This window comes from Lathyrus oleraceus, chromosome 1 (genome assembly GCF_024323335.1).
Source record: "Lathyrus oleraceus cultivar Zhongwan6 chromosome 1, CAAS_Psat_ZW6_1.0, whole genome shotgun sequence".
NCBI classification, from domain to species: domain Eukaryota; kingdom Viridiplantae; phylum Streptophyta; class Magnoliopsida; order Fabales; family Fabaceae; genus Lathyrus; species Lathyrus oleraceus.
In genome coordinates, this window is record NC_066579.1 from 260,093,867 (window position 1) to 260,115,400 (window position 21,534).

The window sequence follows — 21,534 nt, forward strand, 5'->3', positions numbered from 1 at the left end:
CAGGTGACAGATAGCCCTTTCCTTTGCCTTATGAGAAAGGTAGGGCAGTCAGCCTTAATATGACCATATCCTTCACACCCATGGCACTGGATTCCCTTGCCTTGGTTGAACTTTTCTTCAGATGTTGATCTTTTCCTTATGTCAGACGGGATGTTCTTGACATTAGGTCTACCCTGTTGTTCAACTTTCTTTATGAGCTTGTTGAACTGTCTCCCAAGCATGGCTAAGGCTTCTGATATACTTTCATCACCTTCAGTATAGCCTGCTTCTGACTCTTCTTCAGCATTAGATACAAAAGCTACGCTTTTGTTCTTCTTTTCAGTATTCTCACACAGGCCCATTTCAAAGGTTTGGAGAGAACCAATTAGCTCATCCACCTTCATGTTGCAGATGTCCTGTGCCTCCTATGGTTGTGACCTTCATAGCAAATCTCTTAGGCAAGGACCTGAGAATCTTTCTTACAAGTTTCTCTTCAGCCATTTTATCACCTAGTCCACCAGAGGTGTTTGCAATTTCAAGAATATTCATGTGAAAGTCATGAATAGTCTCATCCTCTTTCATCCTCAGATTTTCAAACTTGGTGGTCAGCATCTGCTGTTTGGACATCTTCACTTTGGAAGTACCTTCATGGGTTACCTTGAGAGTATCCCAAACTTCCTTAGCTAGTTCACAGTGGTGCACCAGCCTGAAGATGTTCTTACTGATTCCATTGAACAATGCATTCAGGGCCTTGGAATTTCCAAGAGCTAATGCCTCTTGCTCCTTGTCCCACTCTTCTTCAGGAATCTGCACACTGACTCCATCTTCACCTGTCCTCATTGGATGTTCCCATCCTTTGTTGACAGCTCCCCAGACATTGCTATCTAGAGACCTTAAGAAGGCTATCATACGAGGCTTCCAGTCATCATAATTAGAGCCATCCAACATGGGTGGTCTATTTGAGTGTCCTATATCCTTGTCCATGGTACTAGAAAGTAACTTCCCTAGATCTCACCCAGAAAATCACAGGCAGGGTGCCTGCTCTGATACCAATTGAAATTCTAGTTATCAGACTTTAGATGTCACACGGGTTGTTATGACATCCAATTCTGCACAGACAAGAATTATGCAGAACTTAACAGTAAGTGCAGTAAATAACACAAGTAATTGTTTACCCAGTTCAGTCCAACATGACCTACATCTGGGGGCTACCAAGCCAGGTAGGAAATCCACTATCAGTAGTATTAATTCAAAGCTAAACTCACCCGTTTACAACTCGTCACTTAATCCCTACCCAATGCAATTTCAATCTTACTCTAAGATCAGAGTTCCTACTCACTCCCCTCAATCACCTCAGTGATTACTACCTTTAATCAATATTAAAGACACTTTTGAAGTCACACTTCAAAACAACTCTTGATTGTGCTTAACAGCTTTAATCAAGATACACAGCACTCACGCTTAAAAGCTTTGAGCGACACAACACTTACAACTCAATGAACACTCTATGCCAAAACAATCATCAACGTGATAAAGGCTTGGCTTACAAGATATGTCTAATACAAGACTCACAAAAATACAGCAGTGAAGTATGATGGACACACTTAATCTTCACGCCTCAAAATCCCCGAAACTGAATGAAGGAACGACTTCCTTTTATATTGCAGTACCTGGGCTTTTGCACTTGTATTCTCCTGAATTTAAGGTCACGCGAGTTCCCATAAATTCAATATCTAGGTTACTAACAAATAGGCTATTTGTTAGGTTCATTAAATGTAGCTTAGTTGTTGATTTCCTGGTTTTTCTCTAAGTTGTTGACTTCCTGAAGAATAGCCTAAGAAAAAGCTGAAATAGAAAACTGAACAACCTACAATATAGCATATGCTGTCAAGAATGAATGTCACGACATTCAGCTAGACATCAAGGATCATATGCTGAGTCTGTTTTTCCAGAAAACAGACTGTACAATTTTGCTGACCTGTACATGACCAAAGTGACCATACTACAGTAGCAGCTTACATTAATAAATGTCAAAGTATCCAATTTGACATTTACACATTTGGCCTCAAGTTAGTTCTTTTATCCTCTTGAAGAACAAACTAAGAAACATACTGAAGTGTAGCAGAACACCACTCTGTCTATTATTCAGTATATACTGTCCATGATGAATGTCATAACCTCCAGTTTGACATTCACACAGTAGGCCTTATGACAGGTCTGGTTCTTCCTTGATAACCAGACTGCAAATGAATACTGAGCTCTAACAGAACGCCAACAGTTCTATTCCTCAGTAGCTGCTGACAGGGATGAATGTCACAGTCTCCAGTTTGACATTCAATAAATCCTGTATTAGCTAATCCTGCAGTAACTACTCAAGTGTGTCATGACATCAGTCAAGACATCAGAGTACAGTTAGATATTCTAACCTACAATGCAGTCACACATACACACCATGTCATGACATCAGTCAAGACATTAGAATCCAGCTAGTGTTTTACCATATAATGCAGCCAATTAAACACCTACAAACTCCCCCTTTGGAAAATTTTTGGCTAAAACACTTTGATCCCCATAACAGAGTTCATAGCAGCGAAATCACACATCTAGCAGGAAATAAACCTAGCTAATACACTCAGAGTGGCAGCACACTCACATACATGGAAGTTAAATAAAAACTTCACAAAGCAGCACACATCAGCTGCTGCAGGGGGGGAGGGGGAAGTTAAATAAAAACTTCACACACACAGCAGCATACACACAGAAGTTAAATACAAACTTCATCATACATCAGTTGCAGGAGAGGAAAACTTGAATCTGTCATGAACCTGTTTTAACAAAATAATAAAATTCTGTTGTCCTGGGGTATCACTTGTCACTCCCCCTTTTTGTCAAAAATGTTGCCAAAGCAACACTTTAAATTACAGATCCACAAATAGTAAGCAGAATTACACACAAATGACAGAAAACACAAAAAGGACAAGTATTTATTCCTCAGCCTCATCATCAGCCTCCTCCTCAGAACTAGCCTCCTCCTCACCCTCTGAGCTTTGCCTTGCAGCTCCATCTGTATCCTCTGCAGACATCTCCAATTGAAAGATCAGCTTTTCCAAAGCAACCTTCCTTGCCTCCAGCTCTTTGCAAGTCTCTCTGAGCACAGCAATGACAACAGCTTTATCTGGTTGGTTGCCAATTTTGGATGCTTCTTCCGATGTCATGACAATGTCAGGGACATGCTTGCTCTGGAACAGTTTGTAGCTGAAGGCCAATGGACTTTCTCTTCTTTTCACAAAGTCATTGTCTGTTAGGATGTGTGGGAATTGACTCAGCACAATACCACATATGAGAGACGGAAAGGCTATAGGTCCCTTCACACTGAAACTCCCAGCATGTTTCATGGTCTGATCAAAGATGTAGGTGCCATAGTCCACCTTTGCCTTGGTTCCAACAGCATAGATGAACTTTCCAAACATCACCGACACAGTTGACTTGTGATTTGTGGGTACCGAGTTGGCTGCTCCAACTTTGTGTAGCATGGCATACTTCACACTGAGTTGGCTGGCCACCAGCTTCCCTTTGAGAGGCCATTTCCGGACTTGCTTTGCTGTGATGACTTCACAGATTTTGTTGTCAGTCACTTCAAGCTCTGGTTGCACTTCATCTGTTCTTCCCAAGTACAAATTGATTACTGAGGGGGAAAAGGTCACACACTTGCCACGCACATAGACCTTTCTAAACTCTCTGGACTTCCCATCAGCACACTCCTCAGACAGATTGACAATGAATTCCTTCACCAGAGTCTCATAGCACTTGGGTAGTTGAGTCACAGTTCTCATCAGTCCTGCCTCTCTGATAAGATCCACAATCTCCTTACACTCCAATGCGTTCTGAGCTAGTTCCCTCTCCAAGGCCAACCTCTTGTGGTAGACATACTTCCATCTGTTCACACTATAGGCAAAGTGGAAGGATACATTGTCTATAGGCACCTCTGGAACGCTAGCACCCAACTTGCTAGAGGTTGGCTTCTTCCTGGACAGGGATGTTGTGACATCACAGGGAGCATCCGAGTCAGACTCCACCACAACAGCCTTGGTCTTCAGTTTCTTGGGCACCTCTTTGCTCCAAGATTTTGCAGGGCCATGACCTTTCCTTTTGCGTGCACTTTTTGTCACTGTTTGCTTGGGAGAAGTTGTCTCATCAACTTCCTTGGATGGAGACCTTTGCAGCACTGTCTTTTTCCCTCTCCTAGTCCTGACCCTCTTGGCTATGCTAGGGATAACTGAGGCCAACAGTTCGTTATCAGAGAACTCTTCCAGGTTGACTGTGTCAGCTCTAGGGTTGACCTCAACATCTTGAGGGACACTTACCTTCTCACCTCTCACCTTGCTTACAAGTTTATCATTCTTAGGACCCTCTTCAGGTAATCTAGACACATTTTCCCTTAACACAACTGCAGTTTCACGACATTCACCATCATCGGGTACGATAGTGTTCAAGGGAACAGAAACCCCAGGAACATTCTGATCCCCGGACAGAATCTTAGTGACCATAGAGGCAATGGCATTGTGCACATACCTCGATCCTTCCTTGGATGGGTTGTCCAGAGCGATAGCTGAGGAGATTCTGGAGACCGTTTCTTTTGGTCTTCTTGCATGGGACGACGTTGTAGCGTTGACACTAACTTCCTCCCGGTTGGGGTTGCTGAACTCCGTGTTGTGAGAATCGGACACGGTAGTATAGGAGGTGGTATCGGATTGGTGAGCCATGCTGAATATCTCAGAGGGAAGATGAACCGTTTCTTTGGAAGAGGGTTTGCACGAATGGGGTTTAAAGCGACGGAATGTGAAACGCTTTATGCAAGAGTAAGGTCTATTAGATTTTAACCACTCAGAGCTCACTATTTGTTGTTTAATAATTTGATATACTAAACAGTAGCTAACTAACTTCATTAGTTGCTATAAATATTCAGACGCACGCATTCCCTCTTTGCCCTTACTATTGTCACACTTAGTAGCGTACAATGTCATGACATTCCGGGTGACATTGTACTCTGTCTGCATCAGGTTCCTCCATACTAGGGATGACCACCTGCTACCACAAGCTAGGTATTGAGTTTCTGCAGACGACAATAATACACACCTCTGTCTATCCCTTGCTATCATATCATTTGTATGATGACCAATAGGTGTCAATGGCTCATTACTTTCAATCAGACATTTTCCACAGTCTGTCCTTTTATCTAAAGACAGATATGAGACTCTTCTCATAGCTCCCTTTGAAATGCTCTTCTTCATTCCTTTTACCTGAAGGAGATCAAGTCTTCCATGTCCCAGCTTCCCTTCCTGATCTTCCTTGGATAAAGGACACTTGGGAATGTTGGGAGAGTCTTTAGATTTCCATAGATAGCAATTATCTTTGGATCTGTCTCCTCTCATCACTTCTTGATTGCACCCATTCAGCACCACACATCCTCCCTTGGTAAATTCCACCTTGCATCCTTGGTCACATAGTTGGCTTATGCTTATGAGGTTCACAGTTAGTCCTTTTACTAACAATACACCACTCAATTTTGGAGCTTCAGGACAGTCCAGCTTACCAACACCCTTGACTTCTCTTTTAGTTCCATCACCAAATGTTACAAACTTGGTGGTAGGAGGATGTAGATTCACCACTAGGTTGCTCATCCCAGTCATATGCCTTGAGCAGCCACTATCAAGGTACCAGTCTTGTCTGATATGTGCCCTTGAAGATGTGTGAGCAAGGTTAGCAACACACTGTTGATTCTCAGGAGAGAAGTGAAGCTTAGGTGCCTGCTGCTTAGGATTGACCTGAGGTGTCTGCTTAGCCGCCCATGTTTGTTTCTTAATGGGGACATTATGCGTAGACACCTTCTTCTTAGGCCTACCTTGTGGGGTCTGGTTTAGGTAACCATGCAGCCTATAGCAGAAGGGTTTTATGTGACCGAATCTACCACAGTAATGACATCTCCATCTCTTGAATTTCTTCTTCTGATGATTGCTCATTCTGGTTCCTCGATGTTGAGACATTGGATGTGACTTCCCTTTGGATTTCTGAACTTTAGCCTTTGGGCGTTTGCGTTCAGCTGATGATCTTTTCCCAAGGCCTAAACCAGAAGTGGTTCCAGACTTCTGTCCTATCTTCAGGATCTCTTCCAAGGTGTCAGATCCCTTATTCAACATTTTGATGGATTTGGTCATTTGGTCTAGCTTAGAGGTCAACAAAGAAATCTCACCCTTCAGACCCTCTATGACTTTCAGCTGCTCTAGTTTCTCAGCTTCTAGCTCTTTGATGAGTTTCTTATGCTTTTCTCCTTGGATACACACTTCTGCACTTTTAACACATAGTTCTTTATATGAGGTAGCAAGTTCATCCAAGGTGAGCTCATCTCCACTTGAGTTATCTTCTGAGGTACAGACACTGGTCAGAGCAGTGACATGTTTGGCAGATTCTCCTTCAGATTCACTCTCAGTGTCTTCTTCTGACCAGGTGACAGATAGCCCTTTCCTTTGCCTTATGAGGAAGGTAGGGCAGTCAGCCTTAATATGACCATATCCTTCACACCCATGGCACTGGATTCCCTTGCCTTGGTTGAACTTTTCTTCAGAAGTTGATCTTTTCCTTATGTCAGACGGGATGTTCTTGACATTAGGTCTACCCTGTTGTTCAACTTTCTTTATGAGCTTGTTGAACTGTCTCCCAAGCATGGCTAAGGCTTCTGATATACTTTCACCACCTTCAGTATAGCCTGCTTCTGACTCTTCTTCAGCATTAGATACAAAAGCTACGCTTTTGTTCTTCTTTTCAGTATTCTCACACAGGCCCATTTCAAAGGTTTGGAGAGAACCAATGAGCTCATCCACCTTCATGTTGCAGATGTCATGTGCCTCCTCTATGGCTGTGACCTTCATAGCAAATCTCTTAGGCAAGGACCTGAGAATCTTTCTTACAAGTTTCTCTTCAGCCATTTTCTCACCTAGTCCACCAGAGGTGTTTGCAATTTCAAGAATATTCATGTGAAAGTCATGAATAGTCTCATCCTCTTTCATCCTCAGATTTTCAAACTTGGTGGTCAGCATCTGCTGTTTGGACATCTTCACTTTGGAAGTACCTTCATGGGTTACCTTGAGAGTATCCCAAACTTCCTTAGCTAGTTCACAGTGGTGCACCAGCCTGAAGATGTTCTTACTGATTCCATTGAACAATGCATTCAGGGCCTTGGAATTTCCAAGAGCTAATGCCTCTTGCTCCTTGTCCCACTCTTCTTCAGGAATCTGCACACTGACTCCATCTTCACCTGTCCTCATTGGATGTTCCCATCCTTTGTTGACAGCTCCCCAGACTTTGCTATCTAGAGACCTTAAGAAGGCTATCATACGAGGCTTCCAGTCATCATAATTAGAGCCATCCAACACGGGTGGTCTATTTGAGTGTCCTATATCCTTGTCCATGGTACTAGAAAGTAACTTCCCTAGATCTCACCCAGAAAATCACAGGCAGGGTGCCTGCTCTGATACCAATTGAAATTCTAGTTATCAGACTTTAGATGTCACACGGGTTGTTATGACATCCAATTCTGCACAGACAAGAATTATGCAGAACTTAACAGTAAGTGCAGTAAATAACACAAGTAATTGTTTACCCAGTTCAGTCCAACATGACCTACATCTGGGGGCTACCAAGCCATGGAGGAAATCCACTATCAGTAGTATTAATTCAAAGCTAAACTCACCCGTTTACAACTCGTCACTTAATCCCTACCCAATGCAATTTCAATCTTACTCTAAGATCAGAGTTCCTACTCACTCCCCCTCAATCACCTCAGTGATTACTACCTTTAATCAATATTAAAGACACTTTTGAAGTCACACTTCAAACAACTCTTGATTGTGCTTAACAGCTTTAATCAAGATACACAGCACTCACGCTTAAAAGCTTTGAGCGACACAACACTTACAACTCAATGAACACTCTATGCCAAAACAATCATCAACGTGATAAAGGCTTGGCTTACAAGATATGTCTAATACAAGACTCACAAAAATACAGCAGTGAAGTATGATGGACACACTTAATCTTCACGCCTCAAAATCCCCGAAACTGAATGAAGGAACGACTTCCTTTTATATTGCAGTACATGGGCTTTTGCACTTGTATTCTCCTGAATTTAAGGTCACGCGAGTTCCCATAAATTCAATATCTAGGTTACTAACAAATAGGCTATTTGTTAGGTTCATTAAATGTAGCTTAGTTGTTGATTTCCTGGTTTTTCTCTAAGTTGTTGACTTCCTGAAGAATAGCCTAAGAAAAAGCTGAAATAGAAAACTGAACAACCTACAATATAGCATATGCTGTCAGGAATGAATGTCACGACATTCAGCTAGACATCAAGGATCATATGCTGAGTCTGTTTTTCCAGAAAACAGACTGTACAATTTTGCTGACCTGTACATGACCAAAGTGACCATACTACAGTAGCAGCTTACATTAATAAATGTCAAAGTATCCAATTTGACATTTACACATTTGGCCTCAAGTTAGTTCTTTTATCCTCTTGAAGAACAAACTAAGAAACATACTGAAGTGTAGCAGAACACCACTCTGTCTATTATTCAGTATATACTGTCCATGATGAATGTCATAACCTCCAGTTTGACATTCACACAGTAGGCCTTATGACAGGTCTGGTTCTTCCTTGATAACCAGACTGCAAATGAATACTGAGCTCTAACAGAATGCCAACTGTTCTATTCCTCAGTAGCTGCTGACAGGGATGAATGTCACAGTCTCCAGTTTGACATTCAATAAATCCTGTATTAGCTAATCCTGCAGTAACTACTCAAGTGTGTCATGACATCAGTCAAGACATCAGAGTACAGTTAGATATTCTAACCTACAATGCAGTCACACATACACACCATGTCATGACATCAGTCAAGACATTAGAATCCAGCTAGTGTTTTACCATATAATGCAGCCAATTAAACACCTACAAACTCCCCCTTTGGCAAATTTTTGGCTAAAACACTTTGATCCCCATAACAGAGTTCATAGCAGCGGAATCACACATCTAGCAGGAAATAAACCTAGCTAATACACTCAGAGTGGCAGCACACTCACATACATGGAAGTTAAATAAAAACTTCACAAAGCAGCACACATCAGCTGCTGCAGGGGGGGAGGGGGAAGTTAAATAAAAACTTCACACACACAGCAGCATACACACAGAAGTTAAATACAAACTTCATCATACATCAGTTGCAGGAGAGGAAAACTTGAATCTGTCATGAACCTGTTTTAACAAAATAATAAAAATTCTGTTGTCCTGGGGTATCACTTGTCACTCCCCCTTTTTGTCAAAAATGTTGCCAAAGCAACACTTTAAATTACAGATCCACAAATAGTAAGCAGAATTACACACAAATGACAGAAAACACAAAAAGGACAAGTATTTATTCCTCAGCCTCATCATCAGCCTCCTCCTCAGAACTAGCCTCCTCCTCACCCTCTGAGCTTTGCCTTGCAGCTCCATCTGTATCCTCTGCAGACATCTCCAATTGAAAGATCAGCTTTTCCAAAGCAACCTTCCTTGCCTCCAGCTCTTTGCAAGTCTCTCTGAGCACACCAATGACAACAGCTTTATCTGGTTGGTTGCCAATTTTGGATGCTTCTTCCGATGTCATGACAATGTCAGGGACATGCTTGCCCTGGAACAGTTTGTAGCTGAAGGCCAATGGACTTTCTCTTCTTTTCACAAAGTCATTGTCTGTTAGGATGTGTGGGAATTGACTCAGCACAATACCACATATGAGAGACGGAAAGGCAATAGGTCCCTTCACACTGAAACTCCCAGCATGTTTCATGGTCTGATCAAAGATGTAGGTGCCATAGTCCACCTTTGCCTTGGTTCCAACAGCATAGATGAACTTTCCAAACATCACCGACACAGTTGACTTGTGATTTGTGGGTACCGAATTGGCTGCTCCAACTTTGTGTAGCATGGCATACTTCACACTGAGTTGGCTGGCCACCAGCTTCCCTTTGAGAGGCCATTTCCGGACTTGCTTTGCTGTGATGACTTCACAGATTTTGTTGTCAGTCACTTCAAGCTCTGGTTGCACTTCATCTGTTCTTCCCAAGTACAAATTGATTACTGAGGGGGAAAAGGTCACACACTTGCCACGCACATAGACCTTTCTAAACTCTCTGGACTTCCCATCAGCACACTCCTCAGACAGATTGACAATGAATTCCTTCACCAGAGTCTCATAGCACTTGGGTAGTTGAGTCACAGTTCTCATCAGTCCTGCCTCTCTGATAAGATCCACAATCTCCTTACACTCTAATGCGTTCTGAGCCAGTTCCCTCTCCAAGGCCAGCCTCTTGTGGTAGACATACTTCCATCTGTTCACACTATAGGCAAAGTGGAAGGATACATTGTCTATAAGCACCTCTGGAACGCTAGCAGCCAACTTGCTAGAGGTTGGCTTCTTCCTGGACAGGGATGTTGTGACATCACAGGGAGCATCCGAGTCAGACTCCACCACAACAGCCTTGGTCTTCAGTTTCTTGGGCACCTCTTTGCTCCAAGATTTTGCAGGGCCATGACCTTTCCTTTTGCGTGCACTTTCTGTCACTGTTTGCTTGGGAGAAGTTGTCTCATCAACTTCCTTGGATGGAGACCTTTACAGCACTGTCTTTTTCCCTCTCCTAGTCCTGACCCTCTTGGCTATGCTAGGGATAACTGAGGCCAACAATTCGTTATCAGAGAACTCTTCCAGGTTGACTGTGTCAGCTCTAGGGTTGACCTCAACATCTTGAGGGACACTTACCTTCTCACCTCTCACCTTGCTTACAAGTTTATCATTCTTAGGACCCTCTTCAGGTAATCTAGACACATTTTCCCTTAACACAACTGCAGTTTCACGACATGCACCATCATCGGGTACGATAGTGTTCAAGGGAACAGAAACCCCAGGAACATTCTGATCCCCGGACAGAATCTTAGTGACCATAGAGGCAATGGCATTGTGCACATACCTCGATCCTTCCTTGGAAGGGTTGTCCAGAGCGATAGCTGAGGAGATTCTGGAGACCGTTTCTTTTGGTCTTCTTGCATGGGACGACGTTGTAGCGTTGACACTAACTTCCTCCCGGTTGGGGTTGCTGAACTCCGTGTTGTGAGAATCGGACACGGTAGTATAGGAGGTGGTATCGGATTGGTGAGCCATGCTGAATATCTCAGAGGGAAGATGAACCATTTCTTTGGAAGAGGGTTTGCACGAATGGGGTTTAAAGCGACGGAATGTGAAACGCTTTATGCAAGAGTAAGGTCTATTAGATTTTAACCACTCAGAGCTCACTATTTGTTGTTTAATAATTTGACTTACTAAACAGTAGCTAACTAACTTCATTAGTTGCTATAAATATTCAGACGCACGCATTCCCTCTTTGCCCTTACTATTGTCACACTTAGTAGCGTACAATGTCATGACATTCCGGGTGACATTGTACTCTGTCTGCATCAGGTTCCTCCATACTAGGGATGACCACCTGCTACCACAAGCTAGGTATTGAGTTTCTGCAGACGACAATAATACACACCTCTGTCTATCCCTTGCTATCATATCATTTGTATGATGACCAATAGGTGTCAATGGCTCATTACTTTCAATCAGACATTTTCCACAGTCTGTCCTTTTATCTAAAGACAGATATGAGACTCTTCTCATAGCTCCCTTTGAAATGCTCTTCTTCATTCCTTTTACCTGAAGGAGATCAAGTCTTCCATGTCCCAGCTTCCCTTCCTGATCTTCCTTGGCTAAAGGACACTTGGGAAAGTTGGGAGAGTCTTTAGATTTCCATAGATAGCAATTATCTTTGGATCTGTCTCCTCTCATCACTTCTTGATTGCACCCATTCAGCACCACACATCCTCCCTTGGTAAATTCCACCTTGCATCCTTGGTCACATAGCTGGCTTATGCTTATGAGGTTCACAGTTAGTCCTTTTACTAACAATACACCACTCAATTTTGGAGCTTCAGGACAGTCCAGCTTACCAACACCCTTGACTTCTCTTTTAGTTCCATCACCAAATGTTACAAACTTGGTGGTAGGAGGATGTAGATTCACCACTAGGTTGCTCATCCCAGTCATATGCCTTGAGCAGCCACTATCAAGGTACCAGTCTTGTCTGATATGTGCCCTTGAAGATGTGTGAGCAAGGTTATCAACACACTGTTGATTCTCAGGAGAGAAGTGAAGCTTAGGTGCCTGCTGCTTAGGATTGACCTGAGGTGTCTGCTTAGCCGCCCATGTTTGTTTCTTAATGGGGACATTATGCGTAGACACCTTCTTCTTAGGCCTACCTTGTGGGGTCTGGTTTGGGTAACCATGCAGCCTATAGCAGAAGGGTTTTATGTGACCGAATCTACCACAGTAATGACATCTCCATCTCTTGAATTTCTTCTTCTGATGATTGCTCATTCTGGTTCCTCGATGTTGAGACATTGGATGTGACTTCCCTTTGGATTTCTGAACTTTAGCCTTTGGGCGTTTGCGTTCAGCTGATGATCTTTTCCCAAGGCCTAAACCAGAAGTGGTTCCAGACTTCTGTCCTATCTTCAGGATCTCTTCCAAGGTGTCAGATCCCTTATTCAACATTTTGATGGATTTGGTCATTTGGTCTAACTTAGAGGTCAACAAAGAAATCTCACCCTTCAGACCCTCTATGACTTTCAGTTGCTCTAGTTTCTCAGCTTCTAGCTCTTTGATGAGTTTCTTATGCTTTTCTCCTTGGATACACACTTCTGCACTTTTAACACATAGTTCTTTATATAAGGCAGCAAGTTCATCCAAGGTGAGCTCATCTCCACTTGAGTTATCTTCAGAGGTACAGACACTGGTCAGAGCAGTGACATGTTTGGCAGATTCTCCTTCAGATTCACTCTCAGTGTCTTCTTCTGACCAGGTGACAGATAGCCCTTTCCTTTGCCTTATGAGGAAGGTAGGGCAGTCAGCCTTAATATGACCATATCCTTCACACCCATGGCACTGGATTCCCTTGCCTTGGTTGAACTTTTCTTCAGAAGTTGATCTTTTCCTTATGTCAGACGGGATGTTCTTGACATTAGGTCTACCCTGTTGTTCAACTTTCTTTATGAGCTTGTTGAACTGTCTCCCAAGCATGGCTAAGGCTTCTGATATACTTTCATCACCTTCAGTATAGCCTGCTTCTGACTCTTCTTCAGCATTAGATACAAAAGCTACGCTTTTGTTCTTCTTTTCAGTATTCTCACACAGGCCCATTTCAAAGGTTTGGAGAGAACCAATGAGCTCATCCACCTTCATGTTGCAGATGTCCTGTGCCTCCTCTATGGCTGTGACCTTCATAGCAAATCTCTTAGGCAAGGACCTGAGAATCTTTCTTACAAGTTTCTCTTCAGCCATTTTCTCACCTAGTCCACCAGAGGTGTTTGCAATTTCAAGAATATTCATGTGAAAGTCATGAATAGTCTCATCCTCTTTCATCCTCAGATTTTCAAACTTGGTGGTCAGCATCTGCTGTTTGGACATCTTCACTTTGGAAGTACCTTCATGGGTTACCTTGAGAGTATCCCAAACTTCCTTAGCTAGTTCACAGTGGTGCACCAGCCTGAAGATGTTCTTACTGATTCCATTGAACAATGCATTCAGGGCCTTGGAATTTCCAAGATCTAATGCCTCTTGCTCCTTGTCCCACTCTTCTTCAGGAATCTGCACACTGACTCCATCTTCACCTGTCCTCATTGGATGTTCCCATCCTTTGTTGACAGCTCTCCAGACTTTGCTATCTAGAGACCTTAAGAAGGCTATCATACGAGGCTTCCAGTCATCATAATTAGAGCCATCCAACATGGGTGGTCTATTTGAGTGTCCTATATCCTTGTCCATGGTACTAGAAAGTAACTTCCCTAGATCTCACCCAGAAAATCACAGGCAGGGTGCCTGCTCTGATGCCAATTGAAATTCTAGTTATCAGACTTTAGATGTCACACGGGTTGTTATGACATCTAATTCTGCACAGACAAGAATTATGCAGAACTTAACAGTAAGTGCAGTAAATAACACAAGTAATTGTTTACCCAGTTCAGTCCAACATGACCTACATCTGGGGGCTACCAAGCCAGGGAGGAAATCCACTATCAGTAGTATTAATTCAAAGCTAAACTCACCCGTTTACAACTCGTCACTTAATCCCTACCCAATGCAATTTCAATCTTACTCTAAGATCAGAGTTCCTACTCACTCCCCCTCAATCACCTCAGTGATTACTACCTTTAATCAATATTAAAGACACTTTTGAAGTCACACTTCAAACAACTCTTGATTGTGCTTAACAACTTTAATCAAGATACACAGCACTCACGCTTAAAAGCTTTGATCGACACAACACTTACAACTCAATGAACACCCTATGCCAAAACAATCATCAACGTGATAAAGGCTTGGCTTACAAGATATGTCTAATACAAGACTCACAAAAATACAGCAGTGAAGTATGATGGACACACTTAATCTTCACGCCTCAAATTCCCCGAAACTGAATGAAGGAATGACTTCCTTTTATATTGCAGTACCTGGGCTTTTGCACTTGTATTCTCCTGAATTTAAGGTCACGCGAGTTCCCATAAATTCAATATCTAGGTTACTAACAAATAGGGTATTTGTTAGGTTCATTAAATGTAGCTTGGTTGTTGATTTCCTGGTTTTTCTCTAAGCTGTTGACTTCCTGAAGAATAGCCTAAGAAAAAGCTGAAACAGAAAACTGAACAACCTACAATATAGCATATGCTGTCAGGAATGAATGTCACGACATTCAGCTAGACATCAAGGATCATATGCTGAGTCTGTTTTTCCAGAAAACAGACTGTACAATTTTGCTGACATGTACATGACCAAAGTGACCATACTACAGTAGCAGCTTACATTAATAAATGTCAAAGTATCCAATTTGACATTTACACATTTGGCCTCAAGTTAGTTCTGTTATCCTCTTGAAGAACAAACTAAGAAACATACTGAAGTGTAGCAGAACACCACTCTGTCTATTATTCAGTATATACTGTCCATGATGAATGTCATAACCTCCAGTTTGACATTCACACAGTAGGCCTTATGCCAGGTCTGGTTCTTCCTTGATAACCAGACTGCAAATGAATACTGAGCTCTAACAGAACGCCAACTGTTCTATTCCTCAGTAGCTGCTGACAGGGATGAATGTCACAGTCTCTAGTTTGACATTCAATAAATCCTGTATTAGCTAATCCTGCAGTAACTACTCAAGTGTGTCATGACATCAGTCAAGACATCAGAGTACAGTTAGATATTCTAACCTACAATGCAGTCACACATACACACCATGTCATGACATCAGTCAAGACATTAGAATCCAGCTAGTGTTTTACCATATAATGCAGCCAATTAAACACCTACAAAAAGCCTAAGGCTTAGGTTTCTAATGTTGAAACAAAGTCAAATGTTTGCACAAAAAGATTTTGGTTTGGGTTGGGATGGAGAAATAAAGGAAATAAAAAGGTGATGGATATGGAATAAAACCACACTAGGAGTTCCTCTCTTGAGATCATATAGATGATCCAAGTGGTTCCCATCCTTTGGAATAAGCAAGCACAAAGCAAAAGCAATCACACAAATGTCAAAAGAAATCCTCAATAAAAGGAAACAGAATGCCAATACATGGACTTACACCCGACTCCTAACAACAAAACGGAAACAGAATGCCAATACATGGACTTATATCCGACTCCTAACCATAAAAAGGAAACAGAATGCCAATACATGGACTTATATCCGACTCCCAACCATAACAAACAAACATCAAAAGCAAACACATCACAAGCAAACATCACAATCTATATACATACAAGAGGCTTCAAACAATGGGTGGGCTTTAGTCAAGAGGGGTCATATCAACCTCGACAAACAAGCCAAACTATAATGGGTAATCAAGTGAGCTCTTAACCACTAACATTGAGAGTTAGGGTGAAGCTGATCAAAATGGAAATGAGGATGAGACCTCATGCTCTTAACCTTGGCCAGGGTGAGCTCATGATAAAGAAAGCGTGGGGATCCAGAAAGTGAGATCCTATTCCACTTGACAGACACTGGACAAAGATCTTGGGTACATGTTCAGAAGCATCAGCATGTAGTGCGAGCATAAAGAACGACTCACTGAATAACGGGGGATTGATTGCTAATCCCTTTTATCCGTCAATTGCCTCGACTATTGGAGGTCTTATCAAGTAACACATGCCTCATCTTGGAGGTCTTTGGCACAATTGTAAACAAATACAAACAGAGCCTCTTAAGGAGGACTTGCCAGCAAAATGCCTACCAAAAAGGTGACAGGACTTCCAGACTACATGGAGTAAGAAGGTAACTACCTAAGTGGTGTATCAACCACAATCCAAAGCTCAAGCAAGAGCTAAAAGCAAGCAACTAATGTACCTGTACAAAAGACTAAACAGTTAATATTTCAGTCAGAAAACCAACAGACAAACAGTGAAACCATTCACAGTTGCACAACTCAATGAACAATACTCAAGCATTCAAATGAACTCAAGAGCTCAAGCACATCACTTAAGATCCTACAAAACAAACAAAAGTTAGAATTCAAATCATTTGCATCTCACAAGGTGAGAACAAATCAACCATCAATGCTAAATGTCCAAACCTGAAACACAAAGCACAATTAGTTTATGCACAAAACACTAGTACAAAGACTAAGTTCAAAACCAAACCAAATGATCAAAACAGAACTCAATCTTCCACATAAAGCAAGTTCAAACATGTCACAAAATGTCCTCAAAAGGACCAGCATCAATTCAATAAGAAAATATCTCAAATGGCCTATGTTATGCAATGATCACAAAATGTGCACAAAGTGAACTTCTAATTTAGAAAATTCAAATCAAAACAGAAAAGCATGCAATGACCTTGAAATTTTTTATACAAGTTCCTCATGTCATGAGCAAACAATGTGCAAAAAATCAAATCCAGAAAGGTTCAAATGCTATGTGATCAAAAATGCACAAATGCAATGTCAAAAATGTGACACAAATTGTCACATTATCTTCATGTGTCAAAAACAATGATAGCATATGAGAAAAAATCCAAACCAGTGATCAAAAATTCACATCATGTATGGAGATCAAGCATACAAAAATCAGATCAATTGGATCAAAGATGAAGATTTCACAATGCATTGAATGCAACATATCAAAATAGCATGGCATGGATCCAAAAATTCACACATCCCAAACCAGACATCAACAATTCATGAAAATAATACCAAAAAGAACTAGACATCAAAACAAAACTATGAAAAAAAATTGGAGTTAATTTGGATCATTTTTCTATTTTTAATGATTTTTATAAGATGAACAAAATAAATGGAATAACAAAATAAAATGGAGGGAATTTCAAATATTTGAAATAATCCAGAATTAATCACAACCACATGATCTAGCGCGCAAAAGCAATCAAAAGGTCCAGGTTCAAATATCAAAACTCACTGTTTCATTAAACACGGTGGCATGCTCAGTCAGCAAGTCAAAACATGCATGTCATGTGTAGCGGTGTATTCGTCGCTATATGATTTATTGATTAAACCATAAGCAAAGTATACAATGAATCGAGTCGCCACCGCACTTTTATTTATCCTAAGGACTGGTTAAAAAGAGAACAAAAACCTAAGAAGTTTTACACGTAGAAAACCAATAAAAGATCAGAGAATCTGGGTAAGGGGTAAATTACGCAATGGGAAGGTGTTAGGCACCCATCACGTCCTAGGTACTCCTAGGGAGCCCTTTTCACACTTGTTGTATAAAAAATGTTTATTTGTTTTGACCTATTGTGCAAACATGAATGGGATGATGAGAAAAGAATGTACAAGTTAGTTATTTTTGTGTTTGAACGGATGAACCCGTTGCCTACGTACCTTCCATCAAAGGTAAGGATCAAAACGCCGTAGTTCGGCTAAAAGATTTCCAAAAATTAGTGAGTTCAATTTTAAAACACAAGCACTAAGGCTTTTCATTACCAAAGGGAGAAAACTCAACCCGAATCAACAATCCACCATGCGAGGACGGCTTCAACATACTAGTGAGGGGTTAACCCTATAATAAGTATGGAAGACTTACAATCAACTCACTAAGGATAAGGTAAGATTTACGTCAACCACTATGGTAATTGAAACCTACGGCTAATGTATGAAAACATATTAACAATGGACAAAGCCAAAACAATTGAATGGGTGAAGTTAATTGATTATGATTATTCACAAAATATGGTCAAGATATGATTAAGATTGATTCAAAGAAGTGTTATGAAAAGTGAAGTATGAAAAATCAAGGACTTAAGGTCCAGGTTTCTAATTTGAAAAGAGGATGAGATGTTTGCACAACAAGTCAAAGTTTTTGAAAGCAAAGTGTGAAAAGGTTTAGGACAAAGAGGGTATGGATGATGGAATGTAAAACCTCTTAAAAAGGTTCACCTCTTGAAATCATATAGAAGATGATTCAAGTGTGTCCTTAGGAATAAGCAACAAAGCAAGCAAATGAAAGGCAAGGTGATGCCGGATGCCATCAATGGTCTTATACCAATCTCACAATCAAAAACGGATATCGGATACCAATAAATGGATTTACACCAATCTCCTAAAACAAAACAATGATACCGGATGCCATCAATGGTCTTATACCAATCTCACAAAGCAAAAGCGGATATCGGATACCAGTAAATGGGTTTACACCAATCTCCTAAGGTAAAACAAAACTTGGATGTCAGATGCCAATCTATCTGGACTTATACCAACCTCCAAAGGATGATCATAGGAATACAAATGCCAACGACATGGACTTATACTTGCATCCTCACATACAACGAACAAACAAGCATTAAGCAATGGACATGAGTGACCAAGTGAAATGGTCTTACACTCTATCCCTTCCAAATCCTAGGAACAAAGGCCAAAGAACATGGTCTTACAATTGTCCTCAATGGGTAAACTCAAACAAACCACAAGATATGCAACGATGATCATGCAATAATGAACAATCAATGATGATAAGTGCACAAAGGCAAGCAAGCAAACATGTACATATGAGGCAATCAATCAAACAAACATTTAGCACACTCTATAACCAAACAATTAGGCTCAATCAAAGGGTTAGGCTTAAAAGTCAACTGGAATAGGGTCAATGGTGCTCTTAACCTTGACATTGAGAGCCAAGGTGAAGCAGATGAAAGGATATGAGGGGTGTGCCTCATCACTCTTATCCCTGGTCAGGGAGAGCATTGAATATCAGAAGGTGTGGGAGTTCAGAAAGATGGAACTCTCTCCACAAGTTAGACTCGATAGATCTTGGGTTTTTACTCACTATGCATCAACACATGTGGTGTGAGCAAGGTGAGTGACTCACAGAATAGTAGGAGATAGGCTGCATATCTCTTTTGTCTACCAATTGCCTCACATGAGGTCTTTACCTGCTTGGGGACAAAGTTAAACAATCACAAACATTGCCTCTTAAGGAGGACTTCAGACAGTTGTCTGGCTAAATAACAAGCCAGGTCTTCCAGACTACATGGAGACAAGAGAGTCTACCTCAATGCTTAAGCAAAGCAAAGTAAGTTCTCAAAGGAACTAAAGCGACTATGGTACCTGAAATCAATCAAATATAATCAGTATACCAATCACAAAGTCAAAACAAACAGCATATGAACCAACAGTCAACACAATCAATCACATGTGCAAAGCACAAGCTCAAGGCAAGTGAGATAAGAATCCTACAAAACAAACCAAGTTAGTTCATGATAATCAAATAAACCAAACTCAATCAACTTGAATTAATCTCTTCAAAGCATTTGCTTCTTAACCTGAAAAGTCAAACTCAAACATGAGAATTAAGACCACTAGGACAAGCCTGGGGTCAAAAGGAGGTGAAAAATTCAAAACAGCAAGTGAAAATTGATCAAAATCAAGATTTATCAATTAAGAGTAAAATCCAATTGGTCTCACATCAAAACTATGCACCAAATCCATTTCATAAGCTAAACATGTCAAACTATGCGTTTTGGAATCACATGGGAGCAAACAGAATGATCACAATCAAACCAATACCAAAATAGCTCAATAAATTCCCATAAAATTCAAGTTTAAACAGAACACATTCAATGAGTAACATACCAAATTTCATGCTATTTGGACTAGAGGAAGTATGGAAATTAAATTCATGAAATCATGGCATGCAAGAACAAACTCAAACAAAGCCACAAATCAATTATCAACTTTAGGCAAGTGTAAAACCGAAACGGCATAAGATAAATGAACCACACCAAAGCCAAAATGAGGTTAAACATGTTAAGAATCAATCCACAAAGTTTCAGCTTCATATGATAAGGCATGAGAATTTCGCAAAGCATGGAAGTTCAGCACTCAACAAAAGTTCAAAAATGACTAAACAGCAAAGAAAATCCCAATCAAATAGGAAATGAGTCTAAAAAATCTACAAAAACTCATGCTCAAGCTAGACATACATAAGTAATCACATGCCAAAATTCAGAGCAATTGGCATAGCACAAGTATGGAAACCAAATTCAAGAAGTTGGACAAAACCTAGTGTGACATACATTGTCACACTCATGAAGATCACATCATATCTCTCAATCCAGAAATGCAAAATTAGCAAACCATATACCAAAATCACCAGTAATGAGTCTAGATCATGCATATAAAATTTCAAGCATTTTGGAGCAAGCATCAAGATTTCATGAATAAAATGGCAAAACATATGCAAGAAACATACATGAACAAAGACACTAGACCAAAATAAAACCCAGCCGTGCACAACTTGTGTTATCATGCTCATAAAAAACTAGATGAAAAATGGAGATGGATGCAAAAATCCCCACACAATTTGGATCATCCAAGAATTATTTATGAATTTTTGAAATTGATGATGAAAATGAAATAAACATTTAAACAAAATAAAATGAATTAATGTTGAGCGTGGCATTTTGGTAACTATGCCGCTCACTTAATGAAACTCTGCGTTTCATTAAGTGAGGTGTCCTCACGCGAATGGCTAGATGGCGCGGGAAACAGGAATTTGAACGCAAGGCACGGTATATTGGATCAAACGCAAAATCTGGAACGAAAATCAAAGTGTTCATCGTGTTCTTGCTCATCCATCATGCTCATGAACAAATTTTCACAAAAACTATCATGCCATATACCAATCGAATCATCACATCATGTAGATCACTAATCTAACAAGCAATTAACCTAATTCTAATCATGCTTCACGGATCGAGCCAAGAAAGTTTCACATAGCAAAATTCAGATCCACATAACTTCATCAATACCTAATGAAAATTCCTGATCTAAGTTGCAGTGTAACCTATGTTCCACGATCTACCTAAGCCACATGTTAATTTCAAGAATCGAAGGTTTTGAAATCTCACCTTATGAATGTGCAGT

At 40.7% G+C, this 21,534-nt stretch overlaps 1 protein-coding gene across 1 annotated transcript; it reads right to left on the reverse strand.

Annotated features, from left to right (window-relative positions):
- Nucleotides 1–2,963: 2,963 nt before the first annotated feature.
- LOC127102345 (uncharacterized) lies at nucleotides 2,964–4,742 on the reverse strand. Its single transcript, XM_051039726.1, has 2 exons — nucleotides 3,787–4,742; nucleotides 2,964–3,126 (listed from the first exon to the last, which is right to left on the reverse strand). Exons 1-2 carry the CDS (start codon nucleotides 4,740–4,742, stop codon nucleotides 2,964–2,966), a joined length of 1,119 nt encoding a protein of 372 aa, XP_050895683.1.
- Nucleotides 4,743–21,534: the final 16,792 nt, after the last annotated feature.

Excerpts from the sequence above, each read along its gene's own strand:
- LOC127102345 (XM_051039726.1), bottom strand. The coding sequence starts at position 4,742 with ATGGCTCACCAATCCGATACCACCTCCTATACTACCGTGTCCGATTCT. Across the intron at positions 3,127-3,786 it reads ACTGTGACTCAACTACCCAA|AGAGACTTGCAAAGAGCTGG; the intron begins GTGCTATGAGAC and ends TGCTGTGCTCAG.